Consider the following 13990-nt stretch of genomic DNA (forward strand, 5'->3'; position numbering starts at 1 on the left):
ATAGATGGTGAATTGGTGAGCAGTCTAAAAACCACACAGGAAGTATTGTCTGCACCTCAGTTACCTCCTTTGTAAAATGGGAGAGATGCCTTCTTTATAAGGTTGTTGTGAGGACTAAAAACAGATACCCATGGGAGTTCCCTGGTGGTCTAGTGGTTAGGATTCTGGACTTACATCACCATGGCCCAGGCTCAATCCCTTGTCAGAGAACTGAGATTCCACAAGCCACATAGCACAGCAAAAGAAAAGAAAAAAAAAAGCAGATACTTTATGCCAACTGCTTGGCATCATGCCTGGTACAGGGAAGAGGAATATGTGAAGCACAAATTAAAATCACCTGAGTTTGCATTATCTCCCACAACCTCCTACCACCCTACTTTTCTTGCTTCTTCTGAAAGAAAAGCTGCTTTCTTTCAGGATTAATGACTTGTAATTGGTGTATCATTATACATTACAGAAGCGCGTGCTTCCAAAGTGCTTTAACAAAAGTTCTCAAGCAGTTGTTTACATGTTCCCCTGAAATGTTTCCATGTCATGGCCAACACCTTAAACTGTTATTACCTAGAGGTTTATTTCCATTCAACCACAACTTAAATCATCAACCTAAGAATGAGTAGTGGCATCTACTTAATTTATGGTTACTAAAGGGGGAAAGCAGGGAAAATAACTTAGGAGTTTGGGATTAACATGTGCACACTACTATACATACAATAGATAACCAACAAGGACATACTGTATAGGCACAGTGAACTATGCTCAGTATCTTGTAATAATCTATAAGGGAAAAGAATCTGAATGATTTTATATAACTGAATCACTTTGCTAGATACCTGAAACGAACACAACAATGTATATCAACTATACTTCAATTAAAAAAAAATAAAAAAGGGGGGATTCCCTGGCAGTCCAGTGGTTAGGACTCCCTGCTCTCAGGGTGGAGGGCTCAGTTCAATTCCTGGTCTGGGAACTAAGATCCCACAAGCCACATGTCACCCCACCCCAAAAAAGAGACAGAAAAAAAAAAAAAGAGCAGTGGCAAAAATCCTAAGATCTCTTGTTCATAAGGGTAGTTACTAACAAACGCCAAAATACTGAAGTTGGCTCAGCTACAAGAACCCAACAAAACTAAGTCACAGCTTTCAAACCAGCCCAAGGTCAGTGCCAAGCACCTCCCCCATAAGGCAAGCCCAAGGCCTGGACGTACCGGAGTGGGACCTGTAGTTCTGGTACAGCTGGTGGATCTTCTTGGGCTTGCGCACTGCGCACTGCTTGTCCACAGCGTTCCTGCTGGCGTAGTGGAACAGGGAGCGCAGGTCGCTGAAGCGGAAGGCCACGCCCTTCATGATGCTCTGGGCCGTGTCCCCTGTGAGGAACATGGCGTTGGGGTCGTTGATGCATTTCATCAGCAGCGCCAGCTCGGCTTGGGTGAAGTCCTGGATCTCATCACCATAGAGCTCGTGGATGGACCACGGGAGGACCTTGAGCTTCGACAGCCTCTCGGACAGGTTGTACAGAAGATCCTCATCGTCAAAGTACCCTTTCTGAGACCTAATCTGCTGATACAGGGAGAAGAGGCCGTAGATCTCGCTCCGGTCTTCCTTGAAATTGGGGCACCGCTTCCGCCCTAATTGCTTATATGCTTCTTCCGTGAGTCTCCCCCCGGGGCAACTGAAGGCCTCAAAAGACCCCTTCAGAAAAGATTTTATTTCTTTCCAGATCAGGGCAGGGTTGTAGGAGGTTTTTCCTTTGATCATTTTGGGCCATATCTCATTGACAAACACCTCAAATGTCACATACACCCGGGGGTCGCTGTCGCTCGGGCGCGTTTCCACAGTTTTTTCCTCCTCGAAGTAGTCCCCATCAGCCTCAGCCTCCTCCTCCTCCTCCTGCCAGTTGGTGATGGTCAACTCTTCCTGCGTGGACCACCCGAGGATGGATCTTTTCAAGCTGCCATCTTCGTTTCTCTGAAAAAACGGTTTGGGCAGAGAAGCATCGAGCAGGAGGAGCAGCTGCTTGGAGGTGAGAAACAGGGGAAAGTTCTCATCCCTGAGATCCTGGAGCTTGTGGACGTTGGGTTCCAGCGGTTTGTAGTGACTGGTGGCCTTGGTAGACTTGGAAAGCTCCACGAAATTCCTCTGCACCTCCTGGCACAGGACGTGGTTCTTGGTCACGAAGATCTGATGTAAGTGCTCCAACTCGGGGGGCTCTTGTGGGGCGAGTTCTTCCTCCCCTTGGCCGGGCCCTCCTGGCTCCCCACTGGCTCCCTCTGCGCACGCTTCACTTTCCTGCTTCTCCTCTAGGCAGCCCACTGTTCCCACCTCCGCGGATCCTTCCTCCTCTTCCTCCTCCCCTTCTTCCTCCTCCTCTTCTTCCTCCCCACCCTGACCCTCCTTTCTGGGTTCCAGTTCCAACCTTCGCTTCAGCCAGATCTGTTTTGCCAGCAGCGGGCTCTCCGCCTGCTGGGCTTTCTCCCAGTAGCCGTGGAATTTCTTCCACAGCCTGTAGAGGCAGCACGTGGTCTTGCCCGTGCCGCTGCGCCCGATGAGGATAATGGGTTCCAGCGGCCTGGGGTTGAGGCCGATCACCGCGTACTCGAGCTCGCCCACCCGGAACGGGTACTCCACCGTGGCCGTGGTGTCGTTGAGGATGTTGGAGGCCATGTTGGTGCTGAAGCTGTGGAACTTCATGATGTTATATTCCGTCTCCACCGCGCTGGCTGGGGGGAAGTACTCGGGCTCGGCGCGGGCCCCGCCCTTCTCGGCCTCCGTGTCCTCCACGTAGCAGCGGGGGATGCGCTTTTGGATTTTCATATTGGCGGACACCTGGCCCTTGTTGATGCCCTTCAGCTTCTTGCGCAGGATGCAGGACAAGCCCCGGTTGTAGGCGCCGCAGATGGCCTGGATGGAGTAGGACAGTTTGTTGTGATCTAAGACGATGTCCCAGATCCGTATGATTTCTGTGTAGACCCGCCCGGACTTCTCGGTGGGGTGCGTGCTACGCTCTGCAGCCATGATCTTCTCGGGGTTCTCGCTGCACCGCGGGGAGAAGTCAATCGCCAGCTCCCACAGCATCCGGGCCGCCTTGTCCAGCTTGGCCTCGAAGAGCTGGATGCTTCCTTTCAGGTTCCTCAGCCGCTTCCGCAGGCCCGGAGTCCACTCACCATTGCCCAGCTTCTGGATGGCGAGGATGATTTTCTTCTTCATGACCTTGGTCATGACCTTGCTAGACAGCTTCTTTAGCATTTCGGAAGTGCACTCGATCTCCCACGTCATGTTCTCAAAGTCCAGGAGGCAGACATCCATCTCTGACATGCTCCAGTCCTCCTGGTCGTCGCTGCCTTCTGTCTCCCTGCTACCCTCGGGAAGGAGCCCCGGGGCCAAGAGGCCTGCCTGCACACGTCCCTCCGCAGCCTCCAGGGCTCCCGGGTTGTTCCCACTGCAGTCAGAGCCCCCCGCCCCTGGGGCACCCTGCAGCTCTTCTTTCTCTCCTTCTGTGACAGCTCCTGTCTCCAGGGTCTTGAGGCCCTGGGGACAGTCCTCCGGGAGGGATGAATTCAATTCCAGCTGCTGAATCAAAGCCGTGATGTCCTGCATGAGGCAGTCTCTCCGAGAGCAGGGCCTGGCAGCCTCAGGCTCCGGCCGCGTGGCCTGGGCATCAGGAAGGGTCTCCCAGCTGTCAGGGACCCTGGCTTCTTTGAGTGGGGCTCGCACAGCGCCCAGCAGCAGCTTGGAGGAGCCCTTGACCTGAGCAGTGTGAGCAGGGGCTGCCGGGCGTGGGGGCTTCCCGGGGTGGGTGGTGGCGTCCTGCCGGCCCCGGCGCCTGCTCTCCGTCAGGGCTTTGTTCCAGGCCAAGAGCAGTGGGTCGTTCTTCTTCACGCGGTGCCGCGCGTCTTTGCCTTCCTTGTTCTTCAGGTTGAGGTTGATGTCAAACTTCGCCAGCAGACCTACCAGCTTTCCCATGCGTTTGAGCATGCCTTTCTGGAAGAGGATATGCATCAGCGTGTTCCCGCTGCCGTCCTGCACGTTAGGGTTGAGGTAGGAAAACTCCTCTGGCTTGGACCAGAACAGATCCAGCAGATGGCTGAGGAAGTTAAAACCGATGTCAGCTGAAAGACACAAAAACCCTGTGAGTGCTAGACAGCTATTCTGGGGAGCAGAGATGCCAGCTGGGGAGGGGTCTGAGAACACAGAACTTCCCCAAGCATTTCATAACCCAGTGGTTCTCAACTGGGGGCAATTTGTTCCCCAATGGACATGTCACTGTGTCTGGAGACACTTTTGATTGTCACAGTTTAGGAGGTGCTTCTGGCATCTAGTGGGTGGACACCCCACAAATACACGGCACAGCCCCCAAACAATGAATTATCCTGCCCAACTGTCGGTAGTGCCAAGGCAGAAAAACCCAGAAATCATCTTAACATTCCAATAAGATCTTTTATGTCAGGACCCTTGAAATGATGTAAACAAATGAAAAGTATGTGCAGCTACGGATGGCCGACTCTGAAACATAAGAATCTTCTTCATCAGCCCACGTTGACCATTCACAGTGATGGTCACTCCTTCCCATTGAGCTATGGGTGAGGGGCCAAGAGACAGGGGCTTGGCCAAGAAATAGGCCTTTTCCAGATCGCTGGCTTTCCCAGTAGGAAAGACCAAAGGCCACAGCATCCTTTCTAATATCTAGCTTCCGTCCTCAAGAGAAAGACTGCTGACGAAATGAAGCCTACCTTTGACATCTAGAAAGATGTGGAGCGCAGCATGCAAGGGAGTGTCACCTTCCGTGAGAGAAATACTTCGGGGCTCTGCACCCTTGGTCAAGAGAAGGAAGGCCAGGTCGAAGTCCTCATGCTTCATGCACACAGCGAGCGGCGTCTCCTGGCTGCCCCGGAGACCCTCCAGCAAGGCTGGGGGAGGCAGACAGGACACAGTGAGCCACATCCCAAGGGTGGGACCATTTCTGCCCTTTAGCCTAAAGCAAGAAGGGGTGCTGACCCCGCTTCCAAGGCCCTCCTGCCACCTCCCTTTCTGGGAGGCAAGGGCTTTCTGGTGCTCTCGGCGGGGAAAGCTTGCCCCCTCCAGGCGTCCTGTCCCTGGGCCTCGTCTCCTTCCCCGTCTCTCCAGCTCCCTCTCCCACGCTGCAGCAGGACCACTGTCAGCACTGCCCTGGAGTAGGGCCGGTGTGAGCGACTGAACTCCCGGTGGCTGTCCAACCCTCGCCGTGACACACACTCAGTGACCAGGACGTGAGCAAGCTTTCCATTTCCTCTGCTTCTGTGAAGCTTCTCCCGAGAATGCCCATCGGCCCTCATTTATCATGTTCCCTGACATGTCCCCACGCGCACATCACCTTCTTTTTAGCTCAGTCGTTTCCCCTCTGCACTGCAGGCTCCCCGACCTCCACCCTCTTTGGACCTGCAGCCTTCCTGCACTGCTCACTGGCAGCCATGAGTTCACTCTCCATCCTTGGGCCCTGGCACCTGACCCCAGGGAGGCCTTCGATAAGTGCTTGCTTCATCAGGAACAAAACAGGAATTCCACAACTGCCATGGTTTTTGGTCAAAGATAGTAAGAGTCCACGTCAGGCATGGGTTTGAAAACATTAATAGGCAACCTTCCATCTATCTCCTGAAATCCATGGGTAAGACCAACACTGGAAAGCTTTGTAAGGCTCTCTGAGAGCTGGGACCAGTGTGGCATCACTTCCTCTGAAGGTGATTTCCCTTAAACTGCAAGGCGGGTGGAAAACCATGAAGCCAAGGCGTTCTGCCCAGATCCTGCATCCATGAACACATGGAATATTCAAAACAGCCCTGAGAAAGGGGGACTATTGTCACTCCCATTTTATAAATGAGGAGATGGAGGCCAGTTTGTAGTAGCCTTAGGAAGGGGTTTTGGAGGGGTGGAGGTGTAGGGAGAGGAGGCTGGTGTTCGCAGATTAGCTTTAAATAAAACCAGATCCAGCAAGCCGTCTGCATGCTCCAGACACACATCCAGCCAAGTGTGACTGTGCTGATGAAAGTGGCAGATGTTTCCACCCACCCATTATCTGGCCGTTTCTTTAAAAACAAGCATCACAAATCCCAATCATGGATCAGAAAAGTACACCACCGAGTTTGACAAGGACCCATGCAGCGTATCAAGTGCAAGGAATGGTCCAGCCGAAGGTCAGGAGGAAACGACCACTGTGGCTGCACCAGGGCTGACGCCCCTCCACAATCCTGACGTTCCTCACACAAAATACAAAGGGAAGGGAAGAATTCACAAAAGTGCCTTGACCTGATCACTGCTTCCAGTGAGAAGATATGCAGGAGAAAGAGAATGTGGCGGAAGGAGAATCCAAGGGACTTCCCTGGTGGTCCAGGAGTTAAGACTCCATGCGCCCAATGCAAGGGGTGTGGGTTCGATCCCTGGTCAGGGAATGCCCCACAGCAAGGCCAAAAAATAAATACATTTTTTCAAAATTAATAAGGAGTCTCTGAAATCAAGTGAAAGCACCATAACCTGCGGCACCTGGACTCCCCGGGCTTTACCCTGATGCTGATTCAGCATCTGGGACTCACCTCCATGGTCTATCAGGCGGTCCAGGAGCAGGGTCCTCCGCTGGTCCCAGGCCTTGAGGTGGGGGAGGATGGCACAGAGGTCGAGGGTCGAGAGGTCACAGTCTTTGATGAGACAGTCCCCCAGCGGCGGCTGCCCGCTCACCTTTCGGGTCAGCAGCAAAAGCACTTCGGGCCATTTCTGTTCTTTCAGTAAAAACTTGAGGAAGGTGTTGGCACAGTCGCGGTCAATGTCATAGACCAGATCAGGAGGGATTTCTTTCAAAAACAAGAACACACCACACTCCGAAAAAAGGTTTGTGTGATTTCTGTCCCCAGCCACAACCCTAAACAGAGGGACATCACTGCCCCAAGTTACAGGAAACCATAGACAAGTACTTAGTTATTTCGGCCGTGCTACTCAATCACAGCCGCAGTGACGGCACTCACCAGTGAGCTTCTTGAGAAGGCTGGAAATACCCAAGGAATGTACAGTCTTAGCCAACAGAAAAGAGAAACACCTGTGGTATTTTAGGATAGGGACTTCCCTGGTGGCCCAGCGGTTGACAGTCCACCTGCCAATGCAGGAGACATGGGTTCGATCCCTGGTTCAGGAAGACCCACATGCCAAGGGGCAACTAAGCCCATCTGCTACAACTACTGAGTCCATGTTCCACAAGAGAAGCCTCCACAAGAAAAAGGCTGTGCACCCCACCTAGACAGAAGCCCCCGCTTGCCCCAACTAGAGAAAGCCTGAGTTCAGCAAAGAAAATTCAGCACAAGCAAATAAATGTTTAATTGTTTAAACACTCGTTTATATAAAGTTTACAAAAAATGAAATAAAAAATGTAAATGGATCACTTATGCAAATTCCAGGAGGATGCATGAGAAACCAGTAACAGAGGTTGCCCTAGGGATGAGATATAAAGACGGAAGTTCAAGGGGTGGATGATCCACTTTTCACTGGAGAATGTTCTGTGTTGTTTGAACGTTCTCCATGTTCATGACATTTATTTTTTAATTAATTCTTAAACAGAATGGTAGAAAAGAGAATTAAGGTGCATAGAGCATCTTTGAACACAACTGAAGGTTGTCAGAAACCTTACCTTGCAAAGAAGAAAGGAGGCGCAAGAACCTCTGAACCAGTTCTTGCTTCCCAAAGTTTTTCTGCAACAAGTGACTTCCTGAGTTCATGTATGCCACCAGCTGCTCGCAGACTTTCTGGAAAATGTCCCCCTCGTTAGCTGGTCCCTCACCAATGCTCAGTGCTGCAAAACACCCCCAGATGCTTCTTGTGACTGCAGAGATCACAGGCATAGATTGCAAAGACAATCACACCTCTCCACCCCTCCATGTAGCCAGGCAACTGCACAGCACCTGTTCCTCCCTTCCACCACTCTAGCCTAGCTTCATGACCTGCTATGACAAGGAGAGTGTAGTGATTGTGAGTCTTGTGCCAGTTCTGAGCCTGAGCCTCAAGAAGCCTTGTTTAGTTCTATTCAGGCCCAGGCTAGATAAGAAACATCATAAAACAAAGATGAATCAACCCCGTGGTCCAGACTGAGGCCCCACAGATATGAAAGAGCCCAGTCAAGATCACCAAGAGGCAGACACTTGAAGAAGTTCTGTTACAGCTATGAGAATAGCCCAGCCTTTGGCTGAGCTGCAGGATCATGAACTAAATAAGTGCTTGTTGCTTTAAATCACTAGGTTTGAGGGCTGTTTGTTAAGTAGCAATGGATAACTGATACAACAGTTCAAGGATATCACAGCAGGAGGGTAGCTTGCTGCAGCAGCAACATCCAACTACACACCAGCCACCTACACATCTAATTGGCAAGTGGAAAAAGCCAAGAGTAAGGAGCTAGCTCTCCAGCCAAGAGGGAAGACACTAACCGCTCGGTTCAATTTACTGAGAAAGTAGTTATGATTAGAAATCATCCAATAAAGGAAGTCTGAAAAGGGGCAAATGGTTTATTGGGTATCAGATTATACACTCAAAAAGCTCTTCTGGTTAACATGGAATCTTACTAAACAGATCACCCGATGTGGGCTTTTCACACCTGGCTTAAGTACTATCATGTGGTGAAGAGGTGAATGCATGTTCAATGTCATGTTCTAACAGAAGCAAGGACACTTTAAAGGAGATGGAAAAATAAAAGCGTCCCATCAGCAGTCAGGTCTCCCACAGAAGACCCCAAGCCAAAGATTTATGTGCAAGCGGTTCAAGAAAGAAGAAACCAGTGAGGGTGGGGGGAGCAGGTGAGGGCTGGGGAGGAAGCAGGCAGGCTGTCAGCCCCACGGTTCCCTGGGGGCTCTGGAGTGAATCATCAGAGCTGCGCTGTTCAAGGCAAGGGGAATGGGTTTTCAGATTCTCACTTCTGTCTGCCACTGTCCACAGCCTGCCTTGAGTGAGTGAGTGAAAGTTGCTCAGTTGTGTTCGACTCTTTGTGACTCCGTGGACTATACAGTCCATGGAATTCTCCAGGCCAGAATACTGGAGTGCCTTTCCCTTCTCCAGGGGATCTTCCCAACCCAGAGATCGAACCCAGGTCTCCCGCGTTGCAGGCGGATTCTTTACCAGCTGAGCCACAAGGGAAGCCCAAGAACACTGGAGTGGGTAGCCTCTCCCTTCTCCAGCGGATCTTCCTGACCCAGGTATCAAACCGGGGTCTCCTGCATTGCAGGATTCTTTACCAACTGAGCTATCAGGGAAGCCCTAGAGGCTATGGATTCCCATGCACTTCTGGTTTGAAGGAGCCTGAGCAAAGCAGGCTCTATAAGCCCTTAGGTTGTTCTCCTTGAGAACGAGCCTTAGTGTGGGCTGTGGGGAGTGAAGTCCATCAGGGAGCACACGGCAGTGGGAGGGACCCAAGCAGAGCTCCGACGCCACCCGCTGTGCCTTCTGATACACACCTGGCTCGCCTCTCAAAAGGCTGGGTCAGAGAGCCAGAAACGCATACACACACAGCCACTTCCCGGGCAAACCCCCGCTGCCTTCTCATCAAGAGACTTTCCAGTGCCAGACAGAAGCAAGACCACTCTGGCACGAACCTCTAGAGAAAAGGGCGTGGAAACCCTTGGCACGGGAAGACCCACCTCACCTAAGCAAGCAGCCGGCTCTGAGGCAGAGAACACGAACCGTGCAGGGTACCAGTGACTGAACAATACCCCTGGGCCTGGCATCCCACCTTCATCCTAGAATGCCTCTGAAGACACAGAAGACTGTGATAATGCACAACACAGGATGGAAACCTGGCCACTTGACCCCTGCCTCCTGCCTCAGGGCATCATTCTTCCACCAGGGCAGTTAGTTTAGTATAAAAGCCATTTGAAACTGAACAGAAAGATTACCAAGCTTGACAGCAGAGACAGTTAGATGCAGTTGTATAATAATGCGTGGCTGTGTGTGGTTCAGAATAAGTAAGAAGGTGGTTATAGACCAGAGAAAGGTATAGAAATCAGGCAAGAAACTAGAGAGTGATATCAGCAACACAGAAAAGCATGAAAGGGAATGTGCTGAAACACTGACAGTGGTAGCTGTGGGTCGGCATCTCTGGGTAGGTACACGTGATTTATTACTCTGAACTTGTCTGCTTTTTCCTACATTTTCTATAAGCTTGAGAGAGAAGAAACTTTGGGTTATAAGGTTGTTCATACATTATAATCACAGGTTTTTTTTTTTTTATAAGATGACTATGTAAGTAATGAACAACCAAAAGACTAAATAAAAATATGCTAAGTGTAATTACAATAAACTTTTGTTTTTATTTTTATTTATTTAAAAAATATATTTATTTTTCTCTTTTTTGGCTGCTTCCCAAGACATGTGGGATCTTAGTTCCCCGACTAGGGATCGAACCTGTGCCCCCTGCAGTATAAGCATGGAATCCTAACCACTGGCCGACCAGGGAAGTCCTTCTGTGTTTATATAAAATGATATTTTTACAAATTTTCTACAATGGTCATATTTAATAGATATATACAAGCAGATTCAAAATTCAAAATTAAAATTAAAAGCGATCTTTTAAAGCTGCAATAGGGCTCAGCTGTAATAGTTCTTGTTGTGTGTGTTGCTCAGGTGTGTCTGACACTTTGTGACCACATAGATTGTAGCCCAATAGGCTCCTCCGTCCATGGGATTTTCCAGGGAAGAATTCTGGAGTGGGTGCCATTTCCTCCTCCAGAGGATCTTGCTGACCCAGGGATCAAACCCACATCTCCTATGTTTCCTGCATTACAGGCAGATTCTTCTTGTTAAAAAACAGAAATATATCATTTCAAAAGGAGATTTTGCTTTTGTAAGAAATCTTCCTTTCGAGGTAAAAAAGATGAAACTGATAAGCTTTATTACAAACACATGAAATTTATGTAGCCATCCCATTTTCATAAAAGAAAATTAAAATATATAACTGTAAATGCGTGGAATAAGAGTAAATGACTAAATCATAACTATATTAATGTTTCCAGGCAGGTGGATTTATGAAGAATATTTTCTTTTTTAAAAAAAGAATCTATTGATTTTATAGTAAGTAAAAAGTATCATCAATATCACATGCCTTCATTTACTGAAAAAGAGGGCATTTTGTGGTGCTAAGCAACTCGAGGCCGACACACCATGGCCTCTGAGTCACAGGCTCCTTCTGTGGGGGAAACACACAGAGAAGGTCAGAGTCCTCTTAGTCCTGGGCAAGAGGCACCTTCACAGAGCAGAAAGCAGCTGGTGCCTCGGGGAGGACCAGAGAGAAAGGCTTCAGATGCCTGGATTTATTCTCTGAAAAGCCATGCACCAGTGAATCAAAGGAAAAATCACCACCGATTGAGAACAATGACAACAGAGGCGCCAGTCTCCTAGGCCCTGACAGCAGTCCAGCTGCTCGAGAAGGTGGACATGCCGCCATCTAGTGGTTGTCATGAGAGGCAGGGAAAGACAGGTAACCCTGACCTCGCAGGTTCACCCCGCCCCCAACCTCCCTACCGCCCTGTGGGCCCTGCCTTCCCCTGGCAACTAGTGAGAAAGGCCCTGCCCTGAATCTACTGAATCAAAATCTGCACTTAAAAGGCTCCCAAAGGATTCACGTGCATGTTAATGGAAGTTCTTATTTAGAGAACAGCAGAAATCTTCACCAAGACCCTATATTTCTCAGGCTTTCTCACCTACATGCAAAAGCCACCCAAAGATAACCATCTCCATTTTCATCGGAATGGGGCACAGTAACCGCCAGAAAGAGCCAAAGGTGAGAACATCTTTTATCCTAGCCTATATCCTAGCTTGTTCATCTGGGCACACAAGCTAGTGTCCTAAAGATGCTTTACTCAGGACCACAGATGGGAAAAACGAAACCCATCAAGTGGACTTCCCTGGTGGTACAGTGGACAAGAATCTGCCTGCCAATGCAGCGGACGTGGGCTCAATCTCTGGTCCAGAAAGAGTCCACATTCCTCAGAGCAACTAAAGCCCCTGCACCACCACTACTGAGCTCGTGCTCTAGAGCCTGCGAGCCCGTAGGTCTCACCACCTGAAGCCCCTTCGCCTAGCGCCTATGCTCTGCAACAAGAGAAGTCACCACAATGAGAGGCTTGTGCACAGCAGTGAAGCCCCAGCACAGTCAAAGACAAACAAACTGTTGTTGTGGTTTAGTTGCAAAGTTGTGTCTGACTCATTTGTGACCCCATGGACTGTAGTTCACCAGGTTCCTCTGTCCATGGGATTTCCCAAGCAAGAATACTGGAGTGGGTTGCCATTTCCTTCTCCAGGCGATCTTGCCAACCCAGAGATCAAACTCACATCTCTTGCATTGGCAAGTGGGTTCTTTACCACTGAACCACCGGGGAAGCCCTAAAAATAAATAAACGAATTTTTAAAAAAAACCCATCAAGTTAAACTCAGGTCAGGAACAAGGGTACCAACCCCTAGGTAGCATCTCTTCCTAAAAATAATGCTTCCATTGTGCCCTCTAATGTGTGAATGGGGAGAGATTAAAATCCATACAATCTTCATTTTTAGGAAGATCTACCTTCATTTCCATGGCCCCAGGCCCTCCTTCTGCCCTGCCCCCCCACTGTCTTCTCAACTACTACTCTGAACAGAAAACCATTCTGGGTTAAAGTCTAAAATGACCCTGTCCAATACAGAGGCCCACTAACTTAATTACATAAAAATAAAGTTAAATAAAATTTCAGTTCTTCAGTAGCTTGTTGTTGTCGTTGCTCAGTCGTTCAGCCGTGTCTGACTCTTTGCAGCCCAGTGGACGGCAGCACGCCAGGCTTCCCTATGTTTCACTATCTCCCAGAATTTGCTCAAACTCATGTCCATTGAGTCAGTGATGCCATCCAACCATCTCATCCTCTGTCGCGCCCCCTTCTCCTCCTGCCTTCAATCTTTCCCAGCATCATGGTCCTTTCCAGTGAGTTGGCCTTTTCACATCAGGTGGCCAAACTATTAGAGTTTCAGCTTCAGCATCAGTCCTTCCAAGGAATATTTAGGACTGATTTCCTTTAGGATTGACTGGTTTGATCTCCTTGCTGTGTACTAGGGACTCTCAAGAGCCTTCTCCAACACCACAGATCAAAAGCATCAATCTTTGCTGCTCAGCTTTCTTCACAGTCCAACTCTCACATCCATACATGACCACTGGAAAAACCATAGCTTTGACTAGACAGACAAAGCTTTGTTGGCAAATGATGTCTCTGCTTTTTAATATGCTGTCTAGGTTTGTCATAGCTTTTTTTCCAAGGAGCAAGCATCCTGTAATTTCATGGCTGCAATCACCATCTGCAGTGATTTTGGAGCCCAAGAAAATAAAGTCTGTCATTGTTTCCACTGTTTCCCCATCTATTTGCCATGAAGTAATGGGACGAGATGCCATGATCTTAGTTTTTTGAATGTCGACTGAGTGGGTGAAGGAATCCTGTCTGTGTGCATGTGTTGAGGGTGGAGGGGTCAATTTTCCAGGAGGTGGTGATGAAAACAAACCCCATTGTGGCCAGGTGGAAGATAGCCTATTCAAAATGACCTAAGCACCCAAAATGACTTAGACATGGTCCAGACATCATGGATGTTCATGCCCCCCGCAGAGAGGAACTGGGACTCTAGCACTCATCTTTTCCAACTTCTTCTGACCTTTGCTCTCCCTCCTTTCACCTGAAAGATTTTTTTTTTCCCCGCACCTGAAAGCTTGCCTGATCATTCCTGGGGAAATTAAATCCCAGGAGATAAGAGGCAAATAGTCTTCCAGACTCAGGGGAAAACGATAAAAACAATCCCCCATTCGTGTTATGTTTCTGTGTCTAAGAGCTGCCAGCATTCACATCCTCTTGTAGGGCTCCCTTCCCAACAGTACAGTTGCTTTTCTAGACGGCCTCTATGTGCTCAAAGCAACAGGAAAAGACTAGGTTTTGCCACTTCTCTGACCGTTTCTTTGTTTTCTTAGAAGGGCTCGCCTGCCATGTCAC

At 49.3% G+C, this 13990-nt stretch overlaps 1 protein-coding gene across 3 annotated transcripts in view; it reads right to left on the reverse strand.

Moving 5' to 3' along the window:
- TRANK1 (tetratricopeptide repeat and ankyrin repeat containing 1) overlaps positions 1 to 13990 on the reverse strand; it is a 94241-nt gene that overhangs the window by 35984 nt on the left and 44267 nt on the right. For all 3 annotated transcript variants that reach the window (XM_040246238.1, XM_040246237.1, XM_040246236.1), the window contains 4 exons: positions 7642 to 7803; positions 6560 to 6814; positions 4727 to 4903; positions 1205 to 4105 (listed from right to left, as the gene is read on the reverse strand). In XM_040246238.1, the coding sequence (XP_040102172.1) occupies positions 1205 to 4105; positions 4727 to 4903; positions 6560 to 6814; positions 7642 to 7803 (3495 nt within the window). The remainder of the gene's footprint in view (positions 1 to 1204; positions 4106 to 4726; positions 4904 to 6559; positions 6815 to 7641; positions 7804 to 13990) is intronic.

Source organism: Oryx dammah, unplaced genomic scaffold, assembly GCF_014754425.2.
Source record: "Oryx dammah isolate SB20612 unplaced genomic scaffold, SCBI_Odam_1.1 HiC_scaffold_9, whole genome shotgun sequence".
NCBI lineage: Eukaryota > Metazoa > Chordata > Mammalia > Artiodactyla > Bovidae > Oryx > Oryx dammah.